Source organism: Lingula anatina, chromosome 1, assembly GCF_051362555.1.
Source record: "Lingula anatina isolate TDL-2025a chromosome 1, LinAna3.0, whole genome shotgun sequence".
NCBI classification, from domain to species: Eukaryota; Metazoa; Brachiopoda; class Lingulata; order Lingulida; family Lingulidae; genus Lingula; species Lingula anatina.
Window position 1 is genome coordinate 40,402,408 of NC_141767.1, and position 12,442 is coordinate 40,414,849.

General features: G+C 35.7%; 1 protein-coding gene across 5 annotated transcripts; it reads left to right on the forward strand.

Annotated features, from left to right (window-relative positions):
* The first annotated feature begins 165 nt into the window (after positions 1 to 165).
* LOC106164463 (putative tRNA(His) guanylyltransferase) lies at positions 166 to 10,852 on the forward strand. Of its 5 annotated transcripts, none has more exons than XM_013542389.2 (9): positions 171 to 515; positions 957 to 1,290; positions 2,117 to 2,238; positions 2,493 to 2,669; positions 3,088 to 3,257; positions 5,865 to 5,953; positions 6,249 to 6,356; positions 6,656 to 6,890; positions 10,038 to 10,852. In XM_013542389.2, the coding sequence occupies exons 3-8, from the start codon at positions 2,135 to 2,137 to the stop codon at positions 6,812 to 6,814; spliced, it is 807 nt and encodes a 268-aa protein (XP_013397843.2). In that variant the 5' UTR covers positions 171 to 515; positions 957 to 1,290; positions 2,117 to 2,134; the 3' UTR covers positions 6,815 to 6,890; positions 10,038 to 10,852. The 5 variants fall into 5 exon arrangements, with proteins under 5 accessions (XP_086850678.1, XP_013397843.2, XP_013397842.2 ...); XM_013542388.2 differs by having other exon boundaries at positions 976 to 1,290; XM_013542386.2 differs by lacking the exon at positions 957 to 1,290 and having other exon boundaries at positions 172 to 515.
* Positions 10,853 to 12,442: the final 1,590 nt, after the last annotated feature.

Consider the following 12,442-nt stretch of genomic DNA (forward strand, 5'->3'; position numbering starts at 1 on the left):
TGTCAAGGATTGGGAAACGTAAGTTGCGTTCTTTCCTTGCAAATGAAATCAAAATTGACACAATTGCCTCTTGGAAAATAACTTTGAATACTTTATTATGAAAATGTTTTGACATGAATCCTTGATTATTTTATAAAATGCTTTTGTTCAGATTTTTTCAAGAACTGTAGGATTCTTGCTGGCAAGTAAACCGTAGCAAGTTTCCGGTCGCATGTTGCGTGGAAGAAAAACATGCTTCGTTGCATGCTTTGGTTATCTTCTCGCCCAGGACGTGAATAGCCACAGATTCGTTGGTCACAACTGCAGCTCTTATTGAGATTTCTGGGATATATCGGACATTATTGAGACTAAAGATAACAAGGTGTTACGTTAGAGCAGGAATTACAGTACTCGACAATGAAGTGATGACCAAGATATTTGCAAGGTGCTTGGCCCTGCAAAGTGTTCTTCAGACCCAGTGGTTGTGTCCTTATATTAGGCCTAGATCAATAGTCTTCAGGCATAACCCTATCGTGGTGAGAAAAAAATTTAAGTTTTTGTTACATAAAATGAACTCGAGTGAAAAAACGTTCGAAGCATTATTTGTTGACAGTCAAGGGAATATTAAATCCTGTTGCACATTGTGATTGTAAGTAAATGTAATATATATTAATTATTGGGTCACATTATGCAGCGTTTGACACTCGCACTCGCCAGCATGCCAGCACAATGCGAGTAAAAATTAAATCTGGCGTGTGAAATTTATGATGCAAGTCACCATTTCGGCGAGTATATTTATGTCAACTTTCTATATTAAGTGTATCGGCAAAATTTAGATTCAATAAAAGTCCGATTGACATGCCAATATTTACGGGGATGTTCAGGGAATTCCCCTAACTGCTAACCTCGTTTTTACTTTCATAAGTAATAATCGTGATTGGTTGATGTTGAGGAATTCTGTAGTGACGTATTCACAGTCTCTTTTGAAAACCCTAGCCTTTGATTGCACAACGGAGTTTGACAAAGTACGTCTTGGGATTATGCGCAGTCGATACTTCCGGGAGAAAGCGTGCAAGTGGATCATGGAGCAGATTTGAAGATTACGAACGTCCTGTAGAAGGGACTGAGAACGTCTCAGAATCGGCATCAAGTGATGAGTAAACAAAATCAAAGCAGAAATGAACTGATGCAAGCTAACTGTCTGAGCTCTCTGACCCAAAGCATGTTTTTGACGTTCTCTAAAAATCTTTTTCTGAGCAGAGCAAAAAAAAAAGTTTTTTCAAAAGCGTGAAGATTAGCAATGTGTTTAGGGTAAGAGAACTTGAATTGCCTACCTTGAGCTAATACAATACAATACAATACCATTCAAATAAAGCAATATAACGAATTTTATTTCACCTCGGATACACTTTAAATTTTAACAATCTCGTTAGCTTTACAGCTAATCACCGATTTCATCTCAGCCAGAGGGACCTACAGAGTTCAGTAATATTAATAATATTTAATTAAAGCTCATTTTAATATTTATCTTGAAACAAGTACTTCTAGAGCCTAAAATGAGTAAAACGATTGATCAAAACAGTTTTTAATTTTATCTTTATTTGCATATGACGTATAACTAACTATGCAGCATTGGTACCTGATAACATCTCAATCCTCAGTCATTACCACATGACCTGCACTTGAATATTTGGCTGGTAACTTCTTAATAAAACAGGCGAAAGTCTGGCTTGTACATTTTCAGTTTGGCCGGTAACTTTCAAAACTCACTGGCCAAATTGGCCTGTGCTATTTCAAACGAAGGTCAAACACTGATTATGAGGAAAAACATTCTTTACACTTACGTAACCTGAACAATAATTAAATTTGGAAGTCAACAGTTTTTAGTGGGAATACCCGAGATAACGAAAATTGATTTGAGGGCATGAGAAAGCACTTTGATATTAGCGCAGTACTCGGTGCAAACACCTGATAGCAAAATCCTCAAATGTGTGAAATGACAACCAGTTTGCACATGCTCGCTTCATTTTCATTAAAGTTGTTTATTCCTTTTTGTCAGGCTTTTTACTAGAAAAATGGGGCTATAATGATGGAACTTGATCTTTGTAATGTTTTATTACTATTTTTATTGCTTCAGGTAGAGCAAATCCAGCAAATGGCCAACAGTAAGTTTGAATATGTCCGCAAGTTTGAGACAGAAGACAGGTGCTTGCCAAATTGCTGGATAATAGTGAGAGTGGATGGAAAAGCTTTTCATAAGTAAGATTTCAGTTATAAGTGGAGACTAAAATTGAAATATTAAATTGAGTAAAACTGAAAATTATGTAATATCTTTTATTTGAGTAGTGTGTTACATATTACATTTATTTCTTGAGAATGAGATGCATGTGTATCATTAAGTTGTATGTGAAAGTTGTAGAAATCTTTGGATGTGCTCCTGTCAAGGAAATAACATAAAAGTATTTATAATCTTGGCATGGTTGTGTGCATTTATTTCTATTATTTTTTTTCAGGTTTTCAGATCTTCACAAGTTTGTCAAGCCTAATGACGATCGCTCTTTGAATCTGATGACAAAGGCAGCAGAGACTATTTTACAAGAATTTGATGACATTGTTCTGGCTTATGGACAAAGTGATGAATACAGTTTTGTTTTTAAAAAAAACACAAAAACATACAACAGGAGACAAAGGTGAGATGTGATCAGGTTATATTATTAATTTAAGATGTGTTACATTGCAGTGCTTAAACTCTCTGAGTTATGTAAAGGCAAGAAAACTGGCGTTGTATAAGTTGTGGTGTTGAAGAATGCAGCAGGTTTTTTTTTTTTTCTTTTTTTTTTAAATCACAGTTTTCACAGTTTTGTGTATTTATGGTGATATTTAAAAATATTTATTAAGGATTATGACCCAATATTGGAGAGATATGTCACAGGAATGACCCAACTGATATCTCTTGTTCATGCCCAAGAATTCTGAAAATTATTTTAGATAAAAGTAAAAGAAAGGCATTTTGATTTTAAGATATTAAATAAGTAGGTTTCAGTGCTTTTGTTTCATCTGTGAAAAGAACACTAGACGTCTCTTTCTTTCTTTCATTTTCTGTTCCAGTAAGCTGATGACCAATATATCAAGTCTGTTTGCTGCCTCCTATGTATTCTACTGGGCAGACTTCTTTCCAGACACTAAATTGCAGTATCCACCTTCATTTGATGCCAGGGTGGTACTTTATCCTAGTGATCAAAATCTCAGAGACTACCTTAGCTGGAGGCAGGTAGATTGTGAGTATTGTTTGGCCTATAGACAACAATTTCAAAAAGGGGTTCTTTTTATTTAACAAAATGGACCTCTTTAACCTTTTAGTTGACAAATGTTTAAAAATTGCATAGATCAAATTATTTTATTATATTCTTTCATTATGTTGATTTTTATGAATATGCTGAAAATAATGACAAAAAAGGTATGGTACTTTGGGATAATTGTACCACCAGCGTTAGCGCTGGCGGTACACATGGTTTTAGTCCCGTCTGGTCCGTTCCGCCGGCTCCTGCGGCTCCGCCGGCTCCGCCGCCATGTTACCGTTACCGCTTCTCCTCCTAGACGGTAAGGGCCCCCATACCCATCTCTTGGATTTAGGTCACCTATAATCTCAACTCGTTCCACGTAAAATTTGGGCTTTGTCGGTATTGGGGTCTAGGTGTGGCACTCATTGCAATGCACCCTTGTCCAAAAATGGCAAAATTAAATGCTAATTATCTACCCTACAGAAGGAGTTATGGGAAAAATTTCTACAGACGGCTTTCCAAAAGTCATATGTGTAGATTTCAAATATGCCCTTGGATTTGACCTTTGACCTTTAAATCAAGGTCAAACGGGCAAAAATTTTCAAAAAAATGAATTTTTTTACGAAAAAAAATTTATTTGCGCTGTTATTCAGACACCACACAGACTTAACCAATAATATTATTGGAAAATGTTACCCTTCAGGTCATCTTTCATCTGTGTGAATTTGGGGTCAATCGGTGCATTTTCACGGGTGAAGCGGCCATAAGATACCGAAACTGAAAACTGTCTCTAATTCGGGAACCGTTAATGCTAGAGACCCATTCTTTTTTGCATTTTGTAGAGCATGTAAAGCCCAACACTGGAGGTGGTCTCCGTTTTTTTGTATTCCATACGGTTTTCGAGTTACGCTGTATCAAAAAGTACATATTGGTGGTGAAAGCAAAATGTGCAGTACGGTAATGGATAATAAATTTTGAACTCTGGAAAAATAAAACATAAGGCTTGGCAAAGCAGACAACTTGTGGTCAAAAATGACATTATTTCATCAAATTTGAACTTCTGGAACTTCAGAGCACCTCCCATTTCAAGAATTTTGACCAAAATGACCTTTTCTTTATTTTAATTAATTTTTTCTGTAGGAAATTTATGGCACATTAAGGTAACTCCGAAATTATAACATTTAGTCCCTTATATCTCCAAAACTGGCAGAGATAGGTCCATAGTTACTATTGAAGTTGAATAGGAAGTCATATACTGGCAATCTTACTGTGACCTTGAAATTGACCTTTGACCTACTTTTCATCATGAACTGAACTTTGCAAGTTTTGCTTCCCTTTTATCTCCAAAGTTACGCTGTATCAAAAAGTACATTTTGGTGGTTAAAGCAAAATGTGCAGTACGGTAATGGATAATAAATTTTGAACTCCGGAAAAATAAAACATAAGGCTTGTCAAAGCAGGCAACTTGTGGTCGAAAATGACATTATTTCATCAAATTTGAACATCTGGAACTTCAGAGCACCTCCCATTTCAAGAATTTTTACCAAAATGACCTTTTCTTTATTTTAATTAATTTTTTCCGTAGGAAATTTATGGCACATTATGGTAACTCCAAATTTATAACATTTAGTCCCTTATATCTCCAAAACTGGCAGAGATAAGTCCATAGTTACTATTGAAGTTGAATAGGAAGTCATGTACTGGCAATCTTACTGAGACCTTGAAATTGACCTTTGACCTACTTTTCACCATGAACTGAACTTTGCAAGTTTTGCCTCCCTTTTATCTCCAAAAATGGCAGAGATAGGTCCATAGTTTTTATTGAACTTGAATATGAAGTCATATACTGGCAATCTAAATGTGACCTTGAAATTGACCTTTGACCTACCTTTCACCATGAACTGAACTTTGGAAATTTTGCTTCCCTTTTATCTCCAAAACTGGCAGAGATAGGTCCATAGTTACTTTTGAACTTGAATAGGAAGTCATATACTGGTAATCTAAATGTGACCTTGAAATTGACCTTTGACCTACTTTTTATCATGAATTGAACTTTGCAAATTTTGGTTCCCTTTTATTTCCAAAACTAGCGAGATAGGTCCATAGTTACTATTGAACTTGAATAGGAAGTCATATACTGGCAATCTAAGTGTGACCTTGAAATTGACCTTTGACCTACTTATAATCATGAACTGAACTCTGCTAATTTCTTTCTCTTTTAACTCCAAACCTGGCAGAGATAGGTCCATAGTTACTATTGAAGTTGAATAGCAAGTCATATACTGGCAATTTACTGTGACCTTGAAATTGACCTTTGACCTACCTTACGATGAACTTAACTTTGATTGTACCATTTTAAGTTATATATATATTTTTGCGTATTTTGAAAATTCTTGTTGATTGCATAATGATTCAAGCATAAGACTGGTGGCTGTGTCCCTTATTTTGTGTATGTGGGGGTCTATACGAATGCGCTTGCTCCAGCTGGTGGTACAATATTCGGAGGCGGTATCGCCTCTCTGATCCTCTAGTTTTAGTTTTAAAATAGAAGAGAAAGTTTATGAAAATTAATAATTCTGCATGTGATTATTGTATCTGTTTCAGGTCATATTAATAACCAGTACAACACCTGCTATTGGAACTTGGTTCAAGTTTCAGCACTGAGTCCAGCTGAGGCTCATGGCAGACTGAAGGTAAAAAAAGAATCAATGAACTGAAATATTGCCTGTAAAGCTTTTATCTGGCAGTTGTAAAACAATAGCCTAACCCACCCATCCCCCTCTCTCTCTCTCTCTCTCTCTCTCTCTCTCTCACCTTTGATTCAAAATTTGATGTGTTTGCTAAATACATTAATTTTAGTTGAATCTGTTTTTATGAAAGTTTACAAGGGCTGCCAAATGACAATTTGTGGCTTATATATTATACCTTGACCAGTTTTTCATTTTACTCTTAAAGATGGTCACTTAAGATTTTTTATTCTATTTCCAGGGAACTCTTGCTTCAGATAAAAATGAGTTATTATTCTCAGAATTCAACATTAACTACAATAACTTGCCTGAACTGTACAAAAAGGGAACAGTTGTTATAAAAGAACAGGTAGTTTTAAAGTATCTGTATGTGACATTTATTGATCCAACATCATGACATGACATAATTTGAGGTTTTTTTTCTATTGACTACATTTCAGACTTTCATACTGGGAATAAAAACTAATTAGAATTGATAATTTGTATCTTTTGCCAACTGAATCCGTTGTTAGATAAGTACTGTAATAGATTTAGTCAGGCTCATATGGGTCATTTGTTGAAAAATAAAATGGCGTTCTTAAGTCCATTTTTTCTCAACTTGTAAAAAAAAATTCAAAATTCAGTATTAACAGTGTTGTTATTTTCCAGGAGGTGACATCAGTACAAAGAGAAATTCCAAAGACAGATGGAAGTGGAACGGAAGAAAAGACATTTACAAAAAAACGACCAAAGCTAGTAGCTTTGAATGTTGACATTATCAGGGACACTTTCTGGAAAGATCATCCATATATTTTAGAGTCGAGTTGACACCAACAGTTTCTGCCTGGGAACAGAAGATGTTAGAACAGGATGAATATTTTATTTTAACAAATAGCATGGGTAATTGTACCACCAGCGTTAGCGCTGGCGGTACACATGGTTTCGGTCCCGTCCGGATCGTTCCGCCGGCTCCGTTGGCTCCGCCGGCTCCGCCGGACGGCTACCATTACCGCTTCTCCTCCTAGGCGGTAAGGCCCCCCGTACCCATCTCTTGGATTTAGGTCACCTATAATCTCAACTCGTTCCACGTAAAATTTGGGCTTTGTCGGTATTGGGGTCTGGGTGTGGCACTCATTGAAATGCACCCTTGTCCAAAAATGGCAAAATTAAATGCTAATTATCTACCCTACGGAAGGGGTTATGGGAAAAATTTCTACAGACGGCTTTCCAAAAGTCATATGTGTAGATTTCAAATATGCCCTTGGATTTGACCTTTGACCTTTACTTCAAGGTCAAACGGGCCAAAATTTTCAAAAAAATTAAATTTTTTACGAAAAAAAATTTTTTTGCCCTGTTATTCAGACACCACACAGACTTAACCAATAATATTATTGGAAAGTGTTACCCTTCAGGTCATCCTTCATCTCCGTGAATTTGGGGTCAATCAGTGCATTTTCACTGGAGTAGCGGCCATAAGATGGCGAAACTGAAAACTGTCTCTAATTCGGGAACCGTTAATGCTAGAGACCCATTCTTTTTTGCATTTTGTAGAGCATGTAAAGCCCAACACTGGAGGTGGTCTCCGTTTTTTTGTATTCCGTACGGTTTTCAAGTTATGCTGTATCAGAAAGTACATATTGGTGGTGAAAGCAAAATGTGCAGTACGGTAATGGATAATAAATTTTGAACTCTGGAAAAATAAAACACAAGGCTTGGCAAAGCAGACAACTTGTGGTCAAAAATGACATTATTTCATCAAATTTGAACTTCTGGAACTTCAGAGCACCTCCCATTTCAAGAATTTTGACCAAAATGACCTTTTCTTTATTTTAATTAATTTTTGCTGTAGGAAATTTATGGCACATTAAGGTAATTCCAAAATTATAACATTTAGTCCCTTATATCTCCAAAACTGGCAGAGATAGGTCCATAGTTACTATTGAAGTTGAATAGGAAGTCATATACTGGCAATCTTACTGTGACCTTGAAATTGACCTTTGACCTACTTTTCACCATGAACTGAACTTTGCAAATTTTGCTTCCCTTTTATCTCCAAAACTGGCAGAGATAGGTCCATAGTTACTATTGAAGTTGAATAGGAAGTCATATACCGGCAATCTTACTGTGACCTTCAAATTGACCTTTAACCTACTTTTCACCATGAATTGAACTTTGCAAATTTTGCTTCCCTTTTATCTCCAAAACTGGCAGAGATAGGTCCATAGTTACTATTGAAGTTGAATAGGAAGTCATATACTGGCAATCTAAATGTGACCTTAAAATTGACCTTTGACCTACTTTTCACCATGAACTGAACTTTGCAAATTTTGCTTCCCTTTTATCTCCAAAACTGGCAGAGATAGGTCCATAGTTACTGTTGTATTGAATAGGAAGTCATACTGGCAATCTGAATGTGACCTTGAAATTGACCTTTGACCTACTTTTCACCATGAATTGAACTTTGCAAATTTTTCTTCCCTTTTATCTCCAAAACTGGCAGAGATAGGTCCATAGTTACTATTGAAGTTGAATAGGAAGTCATATACTGGCAATCTAAATGTGACCTTGAAATTGACCTTTGACCTACTTTTCACCATGAACTGAACTTTGTAAATTTTGCTTCCTTTTTATCTCCAAATTTACGCTGTATCAAAAAGTACATATTGGTGGTGAAAGCAAAATGTGCAGTACGGTAATGGATAATTAATTTTGAACTCCAGAAAAACAAAACATAAGGCTTGGCAAAGCAGGCAACTTGTGGTCAAAAATGACATTGTTTCATCAAATTAGAACATCTGGAACCTCAGAGCACCTCCCATTTCAAGAATTTTGACCAAAATGACCTTTTCTTTATTTTGACTAATTTTTTCTGTAGGAAATTTATGGCACATTATGGTAACTCCAAAATTATAACATTTAGTCCCTTATATCTCCAAAACTGGCAGAGATAGGTCCATAGTTACTATTGAAGTTGAATAGGAAGTCATATACTGGCAATCTTACTGTGACCTTGAAATTGACCTTTGACCTACTTTTCACCATGAACTGAACTTTGCAAATTTTGCTTCCCTTTTATCTCCAAAACTGGCAGAGATAGGTCCATAATTACTATTGAACTTGAATGGGAAGTCATATACTGGCAATCTTACTGTGACCTTGAAATTGACCTTTGACCTACTTTTCATCACATGAACTTTGCAAATTTTGCTTCCCTTTTATCTCCAAAACTGGCAGAGATAGGTCCATAGTTACTATTGAGGTTGAATAGGAAGTCATATACTGGCAATCTTACTGTGACCTTGAAATTGACCTTTGACCTACTTTTCACCATGAACTGAACTTTGCAAATTTTGCTTCCCTTTTATCTCCAAAACTGGCAGAGATAGGTCCATAGTTACTGTTGTATTGAATAGGAAGTCATACTGGCAATCTGAATGTGACCTTGAAATTGACCTTTGACCTACTTTTCACCATGAACTGAACTTTGCAAATTTTGCTTCCCTTTTATCTCCAAATTTACGCTGTATCAAAAAGTACATATTGGTGGTGAAAGCAAAATGTGCAGTACGGTAATGGATAATTAATTTTGAACTCCAGAAAAACAAAACATAAGGCTTGGCAAAGCAGGCAACTTGTGGTCAAAAATGACATCATTTCATCAAATTAGAACATCTGGAACTTCAGAGCACCTCCCATTTCAAGAATTTTGACCAAAATGACCTTTTCTTTATTTTAATTAATTTTTTCTGTAGGAAATTTATGGCACATTATGGTAACTGCAAAATTATAACATTTAGTCCCTTATATCTCCAAAACTGGCAGAGATAGGTCCATAGTTACTATTGAAGTTGAATAGAAAGTCATATACTGACCATTTTTAATTATATTTTTTTGTATATTTTGAGAACTCCTGTTGATTGCATTTTATAGAGCTTGTCAAGCACAAGACTGGTGATGGTGTCCCTTTTTGGAGGGGGGGGTGCATACGAATGCGCTTACTCCAGCTGGTGGTACAATATCCGGAGGCGGTATCGCCTCTCTGATCCTCTAGTTGTCAGTTGTAATCAAAACAAAATGTAGGAAACCAATTCTGTTTATGTTTTATTTAGCCTGTTAAATGTGTCAAGCATGTGCTACCTTGTAAACGAATTAAAAAAAAAATCTTTTAGGTGGGTGTCGTAATCTGTATCTTTATTTAAAATGAACAGTTAGTCCATACAAAGAATAGGCCTTTTTGTAAATGCTCTCTTTGTCGTGTGTTTGTTTTCTCCTCTAAAATGATTCAGGACCTTGCATGGTAGTTTGTATCTTAAGTGGGTTCAGAGCTGAAAGTCTCAAGAAAAAGATTTCTCTGATAACCTGTGGTATGTAGACTGTTAAAATTGTATCTCAAGTTTTGTTTCTTGTGGTATGTTTGATATTGACGGTATGGTGTGTGCCAATTCATGAATAATTAACAGCATTTCTTCATTGCTGTATTCAATTCCCAGGTAAAGATTACTTGAAGTCCTGTAGCCTCAATCTCTGATGAAGATACAAATTATGAAGCTGTCTTAGTAGTCAATGAAATATTTGAGTGGCAATTATTCTGAGTTTACATGTTGTTTTACTGTTATAGTTTACAGTATGGCATTCAGTTCAGAAATAGGACGAATAGAAAATTTCTTACAAAAGAAATGTGTTGTTCGTAAAGGGTCAAAGCTCTTGATGTTAGATAATTTACTAAAACAAGATTGTACCATGTAACCATTTTGATTCACACACATTATTTGGAAGCATAATTTGCATTAAGTTAAATGTCAGTTATGTTGTTGTGTATTTTGTGATTGTATAATCCACCAATAAATTAAACTTGTTTTAGGTGTTTATTTGTCATCAAATTGAATGAATTCTTAGTTGAGTAAAAGATATACACATACGAATAACTGCAAACTGAAAGTTTTTAGTAGTCCTACAGGGAAAGTTAAATGGACAAGACCTCTGTATCAAAATAAGATGAGTTTAACGATTGTCTGACAAATATTAAAAAAAACAAAAGTACATTTGTAATATAAAATCACTGAACAAGCATGGCCTAAAATACTCGTTAGTGTTAGTGTTACGAATGAATTAATAAAGTTTGGGGACAATAAAAGCACAATCAAAATTTTGTTTATTTTAGCTTAAACTCTGGTAGATCCTTACCAGATTCCAACTGATTAAGAGTGGTCTTTTTAAAAAAACGGTAAATGTATCTTTAAGGTAAAATGTATTCTTTCCTTTGTATCTATTTTATTTAAAATACATATTATATTTAATATTTTATTAGATCAAATAGTTATTTTGGTATACCTTTTCCTCTCAGACCTTTGCATTTAGAATTGTCCAATACATGACTATTCGGACAAATTGGAATGATGAACCTTTAAACATCGGATGCGATATTTAATTAGACAAAAAGCAGAAACTCTAATACTCTAATAAGTAATGTCCAATTAGTCTGTGCAAATGTAGTGGAGGAAACTGTATATCCCTCCGTATATCCCCCTTACTCCAAAGGAGCCAAACCTCTGCATTAACATAACAATAGACAGGTGAGCGAACTACCTGTCTAAACCAATGACATCGCTGAGAGGACACAGTATCAGGTCTTGGCGTTTTCTTTGACTAGGGGTTTTATAGCACTTGTGAGTGATCAATAAAAACATATGTCAATCAGACGCTAGCCAAAATATCCAATTTAATTAATTCTTCTATCAGATCATTTAGGCTCGCCTTTCTTTTGAAAATAATTACGGCAGAAACCATTCAATCCAAATGCACCAACCCTGATGCAATTTACATAACAATAAGACGCTCAGCGTAATGCGAGTTCTCATCCTAGATTGCCACTTTGACAGCTGGACCCTGTAAGAAGAAGACGCAGGATACGTGTGGCGAAGTCGCAAGGCCAAACTTTCATTGAAGCAAATGTCTCTCGTAAGTAATACATTTCTTATGCAACCAAATGTTGAAAGCGTTTGTCAGTGAAACGTAGTTACGTCTAAGGTGCTCAATTCGATAGTTCGGTGTGTAACCTGTATGGCTAGGAAACCTTGTTTTGTATTCGCATTTTTGTGGAACGTTTCTTACATCAACACCTTTACAACTTTTGTTCATGTTTATGAAATTCAAGTTACCATGGGGTATCCTTACATTTCCGCGTGTTTTAAATATCATGTCGCCGGGTGGTTCTTTAGATTTGGAAAAAGCTGTACGGTGACCGTCCTTCAAATAGGCCTACTTGATGACGAGCTGTTAGACGCACATAGGAATCTGTTTTCATAGGTGTCGCATTGTAGTGCGCAGAAACTTTCACCTGTATATAGAGACATTTCATCATGTTGCTCATGATTCTATTTGAAGCTTGTCAGTAATCCACTTTAGTAACTGGTCTGCGTCAAATGGCCTTTTATTTTCACTGAGTGCCATCTTTTT